The sequence below is a fragment of the Musca autumnalis genome, unplaced genomic scaffold, assembly GCF_047663935.1.
Source record: "Musca autumnalis isolate F117 unplaced genomic scaffold, ASM4766393v1 scaffold_4, whole genome shotgun sequence".
Lineage (NCBI taxonomy): Eukaryota > Metazoa > Arthropoda > Insecta > Diptera > Muscidae > Musca > Musca autumnalis.
The window spans coordinates 107,677,209-107,691,577 of record NW_027411977.1 but is presented as its reverse complement, the minus strand read 5'-3'; the positions used below and the strand labels follow the sequence as shown (position 1 = coordinate 107,691,577).

General features: G+C 37.1%; 1 protein-coding gene across 1 annotated transcript; it reads left to right on the top strand.

Moving 5' to 3' along the window:
- Positions 1-260: 260 nt before the first annotated feature.
- LOC141401581 (peritrophin-1-like) lies at positions 261-1,098 on the top strand. The gene is made up of 2 exons (XM_073981893.1): positions 261-815; positions 892-1,098. Exons 1-2 carry the CDS (start codon positions 261-263, stop codon positions 1,096-1,098), a joined length of 762 nt encoding a protein of 253 aa, XP_073837994.1.
- The last annotated feature ends 13,271 nt before the right edge of the window (positions 1,099-14,369 follow it).

Sequence of the window (14,369 nt, the reverse complement as noted above, 5' to 3'; positions counted from 1 at the left end):
GTGTTCCACATTTAGCCTATTTTTGGTATGAACGATCGTTTTGTTTTCGTTTCGTGATTTTCAATCTTTGTTATCTTTTTTATCGATATTGGGAAATACACAAAAAATGGTATCCAAAAAAGTCTATAAAAGTTCCAATTTAACGAGAAGACAAATTATTTGTGAGAAGAACGTTAACCATTCAGATTGTTCGAATATTTCGAATATCGGAAATGTTTAAACACCTAAATTTGTTTTTGCTGACATTAGCCTGTTGCATGATGTCTTTTGTTGCTGCTGAATTATTTGACGAATGTGAAGGTGTGGATCCTGGAACGTATGTAGCAAGTTCCCAAAGTTGTTCGGCCTTTATCTATTGTGACGGAGAAGATTCTACTTTGGATGAATGTGAAGATGGTCAGTATTTCGATGGTGAAGAATGCGACGATCAAGATAATGTAGAATGTCCCTTGGATAAGGTCGATGGTGAGGAAGAGGAGCAGGAGGAGCAAGACGAAGAGGAGGAAGAGCCTGTGAAAGAAAAACCACAACCAGTTCAAACTACCACACAGCCACCAACAACAGAAGCTCAAACAATTGCCACCACAACACCCGTCTACATTCCTTCGGAAATTCTTGATGTAGCACCCATAGTTAAAGACTCTTGTCCACCAAATGATGATCCCAATCAAATTGTGCTCATTAGCAATAGTAATTCTTGTTCGGATTACTATGTCTGTTATCACGGCAATGCCATAGCTATGCATTGTATGGATCATCTTCATTTTAATGTGGCCACGGGCAAATGTGATTTTCCTGAAAATGCCAAATGCAAAGTGAGTTTTTTACAAACTTAAAGTATTCATACAATACGTACACACGTACATACTTACCAACATTTTAATTTTACAGCTGGCAGTACAATCACCTACCGAATTCAACAAATGCTTACCTCACATGTCGGAATTCTTTCCGCATCCCACTAAATGTAACTATTTCTATTATTGCATTAAAGGTTATCAAACATTGCAACAGTGTCCCTTCTACTATGGCTGGGATATTGAAAAACGTACATGCATACGTATGTCTCAAGCAAAATGCTACAACAGCAACTCATAACTTATGATATACATACTTACATAAATATATACACTCATATCCACTACGTTGCATGTTGTCCATCATTGATTAGCTTTAAGCGATAGATGCTTATTTTTGAGTTGCTCATAAAATTAGTTTGTACTTTTTTTACTTCGAATTAAGTTGTTTTTCTGAAATAATAAAAGCGGAAATATTAACCCTTATGGCGCCACATACTTTTTATAACAGCTATTTATGGTTATTTTTGGGGAATTTGGGTATTTGCGTTGATCGTATAAATCCAGCAGCAGGGAAACTCTGTAAATGTTTTTACTTAACCACAGAACTGGGTAAAAATTGCTGCTTAAAATTGTGAACAAAGTTGGAACTTTTTAGCAACTGCTTTATTTTACACGAACGAAAGTTTGTCCTCATAGTGAAGCGTCATTGGTCTAGCAATATTTATACATATGTCTTCATTCAAAATTTAGTCCCAATCTATATTAGGTGACGTAGGGAATGAAAGATACCAAGGAACGGTCCTGACCGGCTTTAACATGGCAAAGCCCAGGATTTATCTTGGTCCCTCTTTCATCTCAAGTGGACACTGACATCCCCGTGGTGTCACCTGTGGAGCTGCCTTTATCACCCGTTAAAGGTAGCGAGCTAAATGTGCCGCGCGTTCACCCATAAGATCGTTAAAAGAAACTTGGGTTTCGGCGTCGGGTTTATTTATGAATCGGTTAATCGGTTAATAAGGTTAATAACCCTCTCCTAGACAAAGCAGCCTACTATGAAAAAATGAAAGAAAAGAAAAAAAATCCCCTCTAATGTTCGCACTCTTTAAAGAGTGCAGTTTACGCATTGGCAGATGTACTTGAAAAATACAAGGCCGACATTACTGTCATAAAAGAAATACGATGGATTGGGAAAAGCGTAGCAACAACACCTAAAGGTGAGGCACACCTAAAGGAGCAAACATAGACTCGGACCACTACCTTGTTGCAATAAAGGTACGTACCAGATTAAACGTGGCAAATAAAATACGAACAGACACAACACGGAAATTCGACATCGGTAAGCAGCAATCACAAGAGATGGCCACAGAATATTCCACTCAACTGGCCCAATTGCTTAATCAAAGCACTCCTCGTCCCGATAACATATCAGGGGGGTTACTCTCTGTTGCGATGCGTAAGCAAAATGCGATGTGTAAGGAAATTAAATGGGTCTCCAATGCGTTTTCGTATCTGCTTTCGTAACTATTTGTGTTCCATTTTCCTTTCTGGCATCAGCGTAATCTGTAATACAAAAGCCTATGTCAAAATCGTGCATTAACGCAAAAATCTTGCGCTAACAAAATACCAAACGCAAACGCATCGCAATACCGAGTAATCCCCCAGCACAATGGCAATGTATTTCCCACTCCATGCATACACCCGCAAAATCCATACTTGGATACCAGCGACCTCCACCTAGGAATCCATGGTATGGCCAGGAGTGTCGTGCTGCTACCGAAGAGAAAATGCGGCTTGTAGGGCTACAATACAATCAGTAGCTACGCCTAGCGCACGAAAGAGGTATCAGGAGAAAAGGAGAGAGGAGAAACGTCTTTTCCGCAGGAAAAATAGAGAAATAGGAATGCGGTAGTGTGAAAAAGTCGAGATGTACAGTAGCTAGAATGAAGTCCGAAAGTTTTTCCAAAGAGTGTACAGGCCAGCAAGGTAATTTGGTAACTGATACGGATTGTGTGCTCAGGATATGGAAAGAGCATTTTTCCAAACTGTTGGTATCTGATAGTAGCGAAGACGACCAAGATACCACAGTTCCAATCCCAGAAGATGGTATTGAATGTATACCGCCCAGCCAAGAGGAGATAAAGTCCGCAATAAACCGGCTAAAGAATGATAAGGCACCAGGAGCCGATGGCTTACTTGACGAGCTGTTTAAAACCGGAGGCGACACACCGATAAGGTGTATGCATCAGCTATCTGGCAGGAAGAACGCGTACCCGACGATTGGAACCTTACCATCCTGTGTCCCGTACACTAGAATGAGGTAAGACTGTATGCTCTAACTATAGGGGCATAAATAAGTCTTCTCCCTATTGCCTACAAGATGGTGTCAGAGATATTATGCGAACTTGTAAGGCCTATGGTCAATGAAATAATTGGACCATACCAATGCGGCTTTAGACCTGTCAAGTCCACCATTGACCAGATATTTACTCTATGTCAATCCTGGAGAAAACCCAAGAGATGCAGATCGACACCTACCACTTTTTGTTGATTATAAGGCAGCCTTCGACAGCCCCCTACGCCCAAAGTCATTCCAAGCCATTTCTGAATTTGGTATCCCCGCAAAGCTCAGCCGGCTTTGTAAGATGACTTTAACTGATATTAGGCCAGTTAAAATAGGAAATGTGTCCATAGAAATAGGATCAATTGTGGAATTTGGTTCTTATAATTTTGAAGTAGTAAAATACTTCCTCTACCTCGGCACCGCCATAAACACAACAAACAATATCAGTTGTGAAATAAGAAGAAGAATTGTAGTGGCCAACAGATGCTACTTTGCCTTAAGTAAGCAGTTTAAAAACAAGTAAGCAAAGGCTATAGTCGTGACTATTGAGCTATAATTGCGATCTCTAGCGTGTTTATGATAACACTACAAACAAAAAACTGGATATGTTAGGCTGTAACTCTGTTATCTGATGACGTACATCAACAAAACTAACATCAATGGAAAGGTCAAGAGGTCGTCTTCCAAGAATAGCTTACTTGCCCGGAATGTCTCTTCCAGGAATAACAAGTAGCAAAGGTTATAGTCGGACGGGCCGACCATGTGATACCCTACACCACTGCCCCTGGGAATTAGCTTTGAGCAAATCAAAATTTCTCTATGGAAATAACTTTGTCAATTCTGCCACTATATCACATTAAGCTTGGCACCTACAGTTTATCGCCGAGTCCGAACGACGTGTCCTAAGACACCACTTTTAGAGAAGTTTTATATGGCTGAAATACTCAGAATATGTCGCCAACATTACTGAGGTGTATTTTGCCACAGTTGAAAGTTTGATGTTACCTCGCCGGGGAAACGAACCCACGAGATTCTGCGAACCAGGCGGATGTGAAGTTTAAATATAGCTCCACTTTATGGAATAATATTAGAAACGAAGATACGTAAATGACATTTTCTGACTATTTCTGCCAGAGAGAAGTTTTTCTACATGCGGTGTGTTAGGGCAAGTCGTTCGGACTCGGCGATAAACAGTAGGTCCCTTGTCATTGTGCTAGTATGAAACTCATTCATGTGAGAGAAGCCTCCCTTCTCCCTACTGGGATATTTGTGGAACAATTATGTTTATCTATACATTTCTAGTATACAATTATAGTAAAAGTTCCAAAATTGGAAAATTGACATTGGTAGCCATTTTTGCTACATCTATAAATTTTATGTGACTATCAGGTTCCTTTTTGGAATACACCTAATATAAATAAATATATAAGTTGCTGCGATTTTGTGCTTTCTGAAGTATTTCGAAAATAGTTCATTGTGGATATATACTGTGATATCAAAAATATATTTTAACCGGTAAAAACAACTGACAATGCACAGTGGATCCACCCATTGGCCAAAAATAAAAAATTAATGTCAGAATGTCTAAATTTTGGTACAACATCTGCCAAATCTGACAGCTATGACATGGAATATATTGGTTTTTGTTTCATTCGAACGCAATCTTCTTAAGAATAGCTTCAAAAGTCGGAATATTTGACTAATATTTTTTGTTGTGAGTACAACCTATACTTTAAGTGCAAGTAAATACATTAAAAATATCGAGAAATGAATACGTATAACAAAATATTATAGTGGATTTTGAAGGAAGAGGTAATAGCTTAATTTTCATTAAAAAACCAGTAAGGAAAGGATCAAAGTCGGACGGCGCCGACTTTATGATACCCTACACCACTGTGAATATGTGAATATGTAAAAAAAATATATATATTCGATATAATTTCGCACATTTATTTCCAGGCCGAATTCAGTCACACATTCCAAATATCATTGAAATCGAACTTATATAGGGTGTTTGGTGCAGCAAATACGCGAAATTGGCCGAAAATATATATGGGAGCTATATCCAAATCTGAACCGATTTCGATATAATTTGGCACATTTATTTCTAGACCGAATTCAGTCAAACATTCCAAATTTCATCAAAATCGGACGTATATAGCGTGTTTGGTGCAGCAAATACGTAAAATCGGGCGAAAATATATATAGGAGCTATATCCAAATCTGAACCGATTTCGATATAATTTGGCACATTTATTTTTAGACCGAATTCAGTCACACATTCCAAATTTAATTGAAGTCGGACATATATAATGTGTTTGGTACAGAAAATTCGTGAAATCGGCCGAAAATATATATGGGAGCTATATCTAAATCTGAACCGATTTGCACCAAAATCAATAGGGTTCCTCTTATGGCGAAAAAATGACCTTTCCTAATTTTTAGCCTAATTGGATAATAAATGCGACCTGTAGGCTGCGAACAAAAATACATGTACCGACAGACGGACGGACGGACAGACGGACGGACATGCATAAATCGACTCAGAAACTGATTCTATGTATATCCCTCAAAGGAACTATATGTCCATCCCGTTTCCTTTTGCACGTTACATACAAATGCACAAAGACATAATACCCCTTATCACATAGTGGTGTAGGGTATAAATAGTGTTTTAGCGTGCTGTGGAATTCTAGTTAGCTGCATATTTTCTTGGTGTAGTTTGTAATGCCAATTCGATCATATACATAAATTTGACCTAAGGTTTTAGTCATGATGCCCACCAGTGCCCACCTCGGGAATAATAATTTCCAACGTAGGTCATCGGTTTAAGATTATTCAGTATAAAAATCAGCTGTCATCTAGTGCCAGACTATAAACGGCGCACGTTGGGGCAAAATTGAAAAAAACGGGTCTTAATTAAAAAATTGAAACACACATTTTTGATAATCTGTCTTGACGGGGTTAACGAGTACAAAATTCTACCTCACTAGCCAAAATAGCAAAGTCGAATGTTGTTTACTTTTCGTGTAGCACAGTATTAAAGTTGAACATAGTTTTAAAATTTAAGAAACAGGTGAAAATTGTTAAATTTTGCTGCTTTTAAATCGCCATAACGTAGTTTTTGCTACATAAACTTGACATTTTCGAAATGGATATTTCAAACAGAGGTAATTCTTAATATTTTAGGTAAAAATTGTACTGAAAATGTCTTTTAGAAATGTGTTAAAAAAATTCGTCAAAATGTGTCCAGATTTTGCATAATTTTGAAATATATTGGAGTATAACAAAAACAAGTAAAAAAGTATCAGTCGGCTTTGCCGACAGAGATATACCCTCAGCCTGTGTATATTGAAACAATTTGTATGTATTATGTATGTATTTAGGCGGTTTTTAAAATTTTGGGCGTTAGAACCCACAAAAATGTTGATTAGGATTAAAGATCAAAAGTTTTGCGGAGGAGATACTAAAAAGAATGGATCTCCAGCCACTACATATGGTACCATAGGGGGTTCTTACACCCTTCAGGCTGTTTGCTAAAGACGTATGGGCTTGCCCCTGAAAAAACATTTAAAATCGCAATTGAGGCAACGAATGCATGCTGCTTCAACAAAAATCAAAGTGATTCCATATCAGGTCTTAAAGTAAACTTATCCCAAATTTTGTGTGGGAGGTACCGGATGGAGTCGACCAATATAGTCCACATTTGAACCTGATCTATATCTGGTAGACATATTAGAATGTGTAAAGTATGGACCAATTCGGCCACTCCCTTCAAGAGTTACCGCACGAAAAATTTTTTCCGAACATTTTTGAACTTTTGTGGGAGAGGTACCTGAAGGAGTGGATCGATATGGCTTATCTTCGAACTTAAACTATGTTTGGACAACATATTACTAAGGCCAAATTTTGGATCGAATCGGCAGATCCGTTCGAGAGTTATCTTGCGCTCCAATCACCTCACACGGTGTCATAGGGTTTTTTTTTTGCAACTTTCAGGCTATTTTCTCAGGACGTATGGACTTGCCCCTGATGAAACTTGTACCGTCGTATGGGGGGCAGTAAATACAAGTTGCTAAAATAAAAATCAAAGCGTTTCGAGAGATGGCCCTAAACTTAACTTTTCCGAAATTTTGTGTGGGAGGTACCCGAATGAGTGGACCGATTGAGTCCATATTGAAACCTTATCTAAGTCTGGTACACATTTCACCATGGGCAAAGTATGGACCAAATCGTTTACTCCCTTCAAGAGTTATCGTGCGCACAAAATTTCCGAATAATTTTGAACTTTTGTGGGGGAGGTACCGGAAAGAGTTTACCGATATAGCCCATCTTCGAACTTAAACTAAGTTTGGGCAAAATATTACGAAAGCCAAAATTTGAACCGAATCGTTTCATCCGTTCGAGAGTTATCGTGCGCTCCAGCCAGCCAGACAGACGGACGGACATTGCTCAATCGACTCCAAATTGTCTGAAACACATTTCGTCCAAACATACTTGGAGTCTAAAACCATTATTTCGATGAGGCACATTTTGCCCGTATGAAAGTGTATATACCCTCGTTAGCATAAATGCTGAGGGTTTAAAGAGTGTAGAGAAGGTCGTGAGAATTTTTTTTGTATTTTTCTCTTGATTGTTGTCTTTGATATTGCGCAAACAAAACTTGCGTCTTGCTTGCGCATTTTGAGTTATGTCAAAAATGGTGGAAATAGCAAGGGGTAAATTTTTGCATTTTGGGGTTTTTGTCTTCATTTTCCCTGTTATTGTTGTACAGTATGTTGTGTTTTGCTTTAATTTCTGTGGTCATCCTACATAAGACAATGTGTGCAGGTCCACCATTATTGTATAGTTACTATATATAATGATTTATATAAAATAATGGCGATGCACAAGGAGTGAAATCGCAAAAAATGGAGATTAAATAAAAACAAGTGAGCCAAGGCTATAGTCGGGTCGGGGCCGACTATGTGATACCCTACACCACTACCCCTGTTCATAAGCTTTTGACTAATAAAATTCAAAATATTAAAATTGGGATAGCTTAGCGCCTTTGCTCTGAATGTCTACATTAACACAGGTCAATTTTTTTGAAACGCATTTAAGTGCATCGACAGTACAACCCAAATAAAAAATGGAAAAGTGGGATGTATGCCAACCATCAATAGGCTTCTTTCTGTGTTAGACCCCCATCAACCCCCTAAATTTCGTGGGGATCCGATCAAAATTTCGTAGTGTAATTGCACAAAAATGGAAAAAGGGATGCATTACCGACTATTGCGATATCTCTGTTGTTTGACCACCTATGACAACCTACTTCACATCGTTGTAAAGGTAATATTTTCTACTTTCCATGCCTTTTGCTTTCGATATACCTCCTACAGAAGGGAGATATTAACTTTGAAATAAAACGTTGGCCTTTTTTCCAAATATTTTTTTTTGTCACATTCCGACCCCGACCATTATCAAAAATCAAAAGGTTTTTTCCTCTGTGGGACCCCCAATAACACCCAAAATTTCGTGACGATCCAATTAAAATTGCGACCTGTAGCGTGATTTCCAAAAAAGTGGAAAAATGGGATGTATTACCGACTATTGCGATATCTCCGTTATTTGGATACCTACGCCAACCTGCTTTACATCATTGTAATGATGGGATTTTTTAGTTTCATTGTCAGACTTTGCTTTTGGAAGGTCCGGAACCAAAGCTGTGATATTCGTCATTATTATTATAATCGCAAACATGAAAAGTTGTGTTCTATTAGCGGCTTTTGCGATATCTTCGTTGTTTGACCACCTACGACAACCTACGTAACATCGTTGCAAAGGTGATATTTTCTACTTTCATCAGCAGGTTTTGCTTTTGATATACCCCTTTTAGAAGCAGAGATATTCACTTTGAAATAAAACGTTGACTTTTTCTCCAATCAAGTTTTTGCCCATTCCGGCCTCTGAATATTATCTGACCATCATCAAAATCAATAGGCTTCTTTCTCTGTAGGATCCCCATTAGCCCCCAAAATTTCGTGACGATCCGATTAAAATTGCGACCTGTAGCGTGATTACAAAAAAAATTAAAAAATGGGATGTATTGCCGACTATTGTGATATCTCCGTTATGTGGCCACCTACGCCAACCTAGTTTACATCACTGTAAAGATGGGATTTTCTACTTTCATAGTCAGACTTTGTTTTTGGAAGATCCCCAACCGAAGCTGTGATATTCGTCATTATTATTAAAATCGCAAAAATAAAAAGTTGGGTTCTATTAGCGGCTATTGCGATATATTCGTTGTTTGCTCACCTATGAGAACCTACTTTACATCACATCATTAGAAAGGCGATATTTTCTACTTTCATGGCCAGGTTCTGCTTTTGGTATACCCCATATTGAAGCTGAGATATTCGCTTTGGAAAAAAACGTTGTCTTTTTCTCCAAATAAGTTTTTTGTCCATTACGACCCCTAAATATTATCCGACCATCACCAAAATCAATAGGCTTCTTCAACTGTGTGACCCCCATTAACCCTCAAAATTTCGTGACGATCCGATCAAAATTGAGACCTATAGCGTGATTTCCAAAAAAGTGGAAAAATGGGATGTATTACCTACTATTGCGATATCCCCGTTATTTGGTCACCTACGCCGACCTAGTTTACATCATTGTTAAGATGGGATCTTCTACTTTCACAGCCAGGCTTTGCTTTTGGAAAGTCCCCAACCAAAGCTGTGATATTCGTCATTATAATTAAAATTGCAAAAATGAAAATTTGGGTTTTATTTGCGACTATTGTGATATCTTCGTTTTTTGATCACCTACGAGAACCTACTTTACATCAGTAGAAAAGCGATATTTTCTACTTTTATTGTCAGGTCTTGCTTTTGGTATACCCCGTATAGAAGCTGAGATATTCGGTTTGGAAAAAACGTTGTCTTTTTATCCACCTAAGTTTTTTGCCCATTCCGACCCCTAAATATTATCCGACCATCACTAAAATCAATAGGCTTCTTCCCCCCCGGGACCCCCATCAACATCCAAAATTTCGTGACGATCCGATCAAAATTGCGACCTATAGCGTGATTACAAGGTTTAGATGGACAGACGGACAGACGAACGGACGGACTGAAGGACGGACGCACATAGCCAGATCGACTCAGCTCGTCGAGACATTCATTTTGGTATATATAAGTATGGGTCTACGACCATTATTTCGATGCGTTACAAACTTTTTGGCCAAAACCAACTTACAATACCCTCCCCACATAGTGGTGTAGGGTATAAAAATTAAATTCGGTTTTGGTATAACTGTCGTTACATGGTAATATGGTACAAAATTCTAAGTCTTTAAGCAAAATGTCAAGATCATATATTGTTTACTTCTACAGTTACACTGTGATAAAGCTAAAGAATTTTTAATAATTTAAAGAGCACCATAAAAAATTAATTTTTTTTTGGTGTATAAAGAGTAATATTTTTTTACGCATCAAAAGTGTCCTCTTTAGGATGGAATCGTCAACTTCAGTTAGAAATCTAAATCTTAGAAAAATATATTTATGGCAAAAAAAGGTTTAGAAACATATTAAAAATTAATTTAAAATGTATCCATTTTCCCTATTTTTGAAAAGTATTTAGAGTTAAAAAAGTAGCGGAATATTTTATATGGAGGTTATTCCAAAACGAAAATATATAGAGATGGTGTTTGATAGAAATATTTTCAATCCCATTAAAATGCACAATTCACAATTTGAGCTAGTTTAGTTGCAATATATGCATAAAATATTCGAAAACCCCTAAATTTGACTGTAAATCTATATGGGCCTATACCAAAACATTGACCTATATTGACAAATTTTCACACTATGAATTCTTAGGCATTCAGAACTATAAATCCTAATTTACAGATAAATGTACTAAAAAATGTGGTCAAGACCCTCGAAATACATAAAATCGGGAAATACCCTTGTATGGGAGCTACACTAAAATATTGACCTAAATTAATAATTTTTTGCCAAATATTAGCTTAACCAATAATTTATCATATTAGAAGATTTTAGATTCATCAAATAAGAAATGTAGGCAAAACCGTAAAAACGCTTCATAGTTTTTATGGTACCCATTTATGAGGGCTTCGAATATACCTCTCCAATCCCTCAATTTGCACCAAAACTGTGTTCCGTTATATTGACTGAAGTGTAAGCATTCGAAAAATATTAACATTAGATTACTCAAATGCTTCCCTGAATTAATCTCCGTTTTTTGAAATCTTGCCCCAATGTGCGGCGGGTCGCTGACTAAAGCTGCCCTAGAAAAGTGTTTCTATGGATATATTAGCGTATAACTCTGTTATCTAACACTAAAATATCTTTATTAAAAATTTTAATCAATTTTCTGACAAAAAATTTTATTTTTTTGAATCCGCTAAATTGGTTGGATTTTATGTAGTTTTGGAGATTGTTTTGTTTCCCCAAGCCTATTTTTGCATCATAAGATAATCGCGACCTTTGTTCATGTCATTTTGTATTAACAGCATAAAACAATTTTCACAGTATACCCCTCCAGAGGGGAAAGGGGGGAGAAGCTATATCCGGCGCATTGGCTTGATTTTTACACTCTAATTATTTTTGGCCACATTCTCCATACAAGTGGATCCACTGTGCAATGAGTAGAAATTCAAATAATTTACATGCAAACAAATTTATGACTCCCAAAAGTATTCATATTTAATTATACGTCAGGAGGGGGTGGGCGCCTTCAATAAAATTAATATTCCAACAAATTTAACACCGAGTGCATTTTGAAAAAAGGTGGCGAAGCGACCCCATTCTGCAATATACATACATATATGTATGTGTACAAAATCCAATTGGACAATTAGTATGCAAGGGCTCCACGTAATTTGCAATAATGCTGTGCATTTCTCTATCATGATAGAGACAAATTGTAGCATGGGAGGAAAATGTTGTATTCTACACAAAACCTATTATACACTCCGTTTCATGTCAATAGCACATTTCAAATTGCTTTTTGTTACTTCATTTTAGTCGATATCCGTGGAATAACCTCGGGAATGTTTATTTATCTTGGTTTGTAATCTTATGAAGTATCTTTCAACAAAAAGTTTGGATTCGATAACGTACCGTTATAATTTTTTTTTAATTTTCTTTCAAAAAGCCCAAAATGTGTACGGTTTAAAGTGTTTCATCGGAATAGCACATTCTTTAATAACTTGAGTAAAAATGCAAATTTTGAACATTTCTGTTACGATTCTTTAAAATTGGGACAAATAAAAGCTATTTTAAGTTTAAAACGCTAAAATTGGTCGAACCCTGTCTTAATACCATTGCGACCTACAGAGCAGCTACAAAATCGGATAAAAATTATGTTTTTGGTCCATTTCACCCGCTAAATATTTCACGATCATCACCAATAACAAAAGGTGTCTATTCGGGTCTGAACCCGACCTTCATGCAAAATTTCATCACGGTCGTCCATAATGGCTGCCTGGAGTTTGATTACAATTTATAATGGACAGTCGGGCGGACGGACGAACGCACATCTCAAAATCGCTTTATATACCACATTGGGGGTCTAGGACCGATATTTCGCGCGGTGTTACATGAATTTTTCCCAAAACAAACTTATAATACCCTTTCCACATAGTGGTGTAGGGTATAACAAAGCCACATCTCGTCAAACAAAAACAACGTTTTACAAAACACTGATACTACCCGTGCTAATGTATGGCTCTAAAGCAAGCAGATAAATCAGTGCTTTGTGTGTTTGAGAGAAAAATTCTTCAAAAGATATATGGGTCAATCTGCGTTGGCGGTGAATATCGACGTCGTATGAACCACGAGCTGTATCTGCTATACAACGACATCAGTATAGATAATCGTATCGAGATGCAACGATTGCGTTGGCTAGACCATATCATAAGAATGAGCGATGATGAACCCGCTAAAAAGGTGTATAAATACAGAACTGGCAGGCCAAGTCTTCGATGGAGCAAACAAGTGGAAAGACGCGGTATTCCAAAAAGCAAAGAGACAAAAAGAGAGAAATGGAGATCTTTTCATAGTTCGGCTTATGGAACAAATGTTCTGTAATGGGTCAGCTAAGTAAGCACTATATTAGGCAAGTTTACTTGCGGCAAGTCTCTGTTTGCAGGAGATACCCGTAAGGGGAATGGAAGTGGAACAAATTGTATGGCCCATTTGGAATCTGATATACCATGTTACAGTTATTCCATTTGGACGATGTGTGTACAACCTTCAAAATACGTAACATCTGGTGGTAGCTACATATTGGGATTGTACCAAAAAATGAACCAATATTAATCATATTCTTCGTGAAGTTTTTCTACCCATTGAGAATCCGAAATTACGATCACTACAGTAGACTTAACTTTTAGAAGTCTTCACATCGAGCGTAATCTTAGAACCTTCCAATCTGAGAAGCAGCAATAACTCTTATATGGAGTGCTATATTAAAACGTACATCTATACCCACCAGGGACGTGCGCAGAGGAGGGGGGCCTAGGGGCCAGAAATTAAATACATTAGCGTTAGCTGTCCACATCAACTGCTACACAATTTTGGCTCACAAGGCTAAATAAGCAAACGAAAGCATATTTATTTTTGTGCATCTTTGCTTATTTCATATTTTACACCTAATCTTTTTTCGTTACGCATAATCGACATAAAATGCTTATTATCAAGCGGAATTATTTTAAAAAAATAGTAATAAAGATATTGAAAATTCCATATTTAATTATTATTAATATTTTTTTCGAATATGGTATTAACATTTTCAACTCTGAAGGTAACAAAAGCTCTATTTTTTACATGCCAGAGACTTAAAGTTTTTACCATATTTTACTAAAAAAGTGCCCCCTAACTTCAAGAGGGCATACATGGACCTTGGGAGTAATACAGATGTCAATGAAATATATTATATATTTATCTTAAATTTTGTGATAGGTATGAATCTTCATTTCGATATGTAGCATACGGCATGACAAATACTCTTTATTATTTTGTTGTTTGAAAATAAAACAAGTAAAAAAGTATCAGAGATATACCCTCAGACTGTGTGAATTGAAACTTTCTATTCTATTGACAATATCAAATGTAATACCGGCTATACATTTTTAACTGATCTTCGAACAGATCCTAACCTGTACTTAAACATTCAAAGTTTGGACGGTTGCTCCATTCAACAGATACAACGCG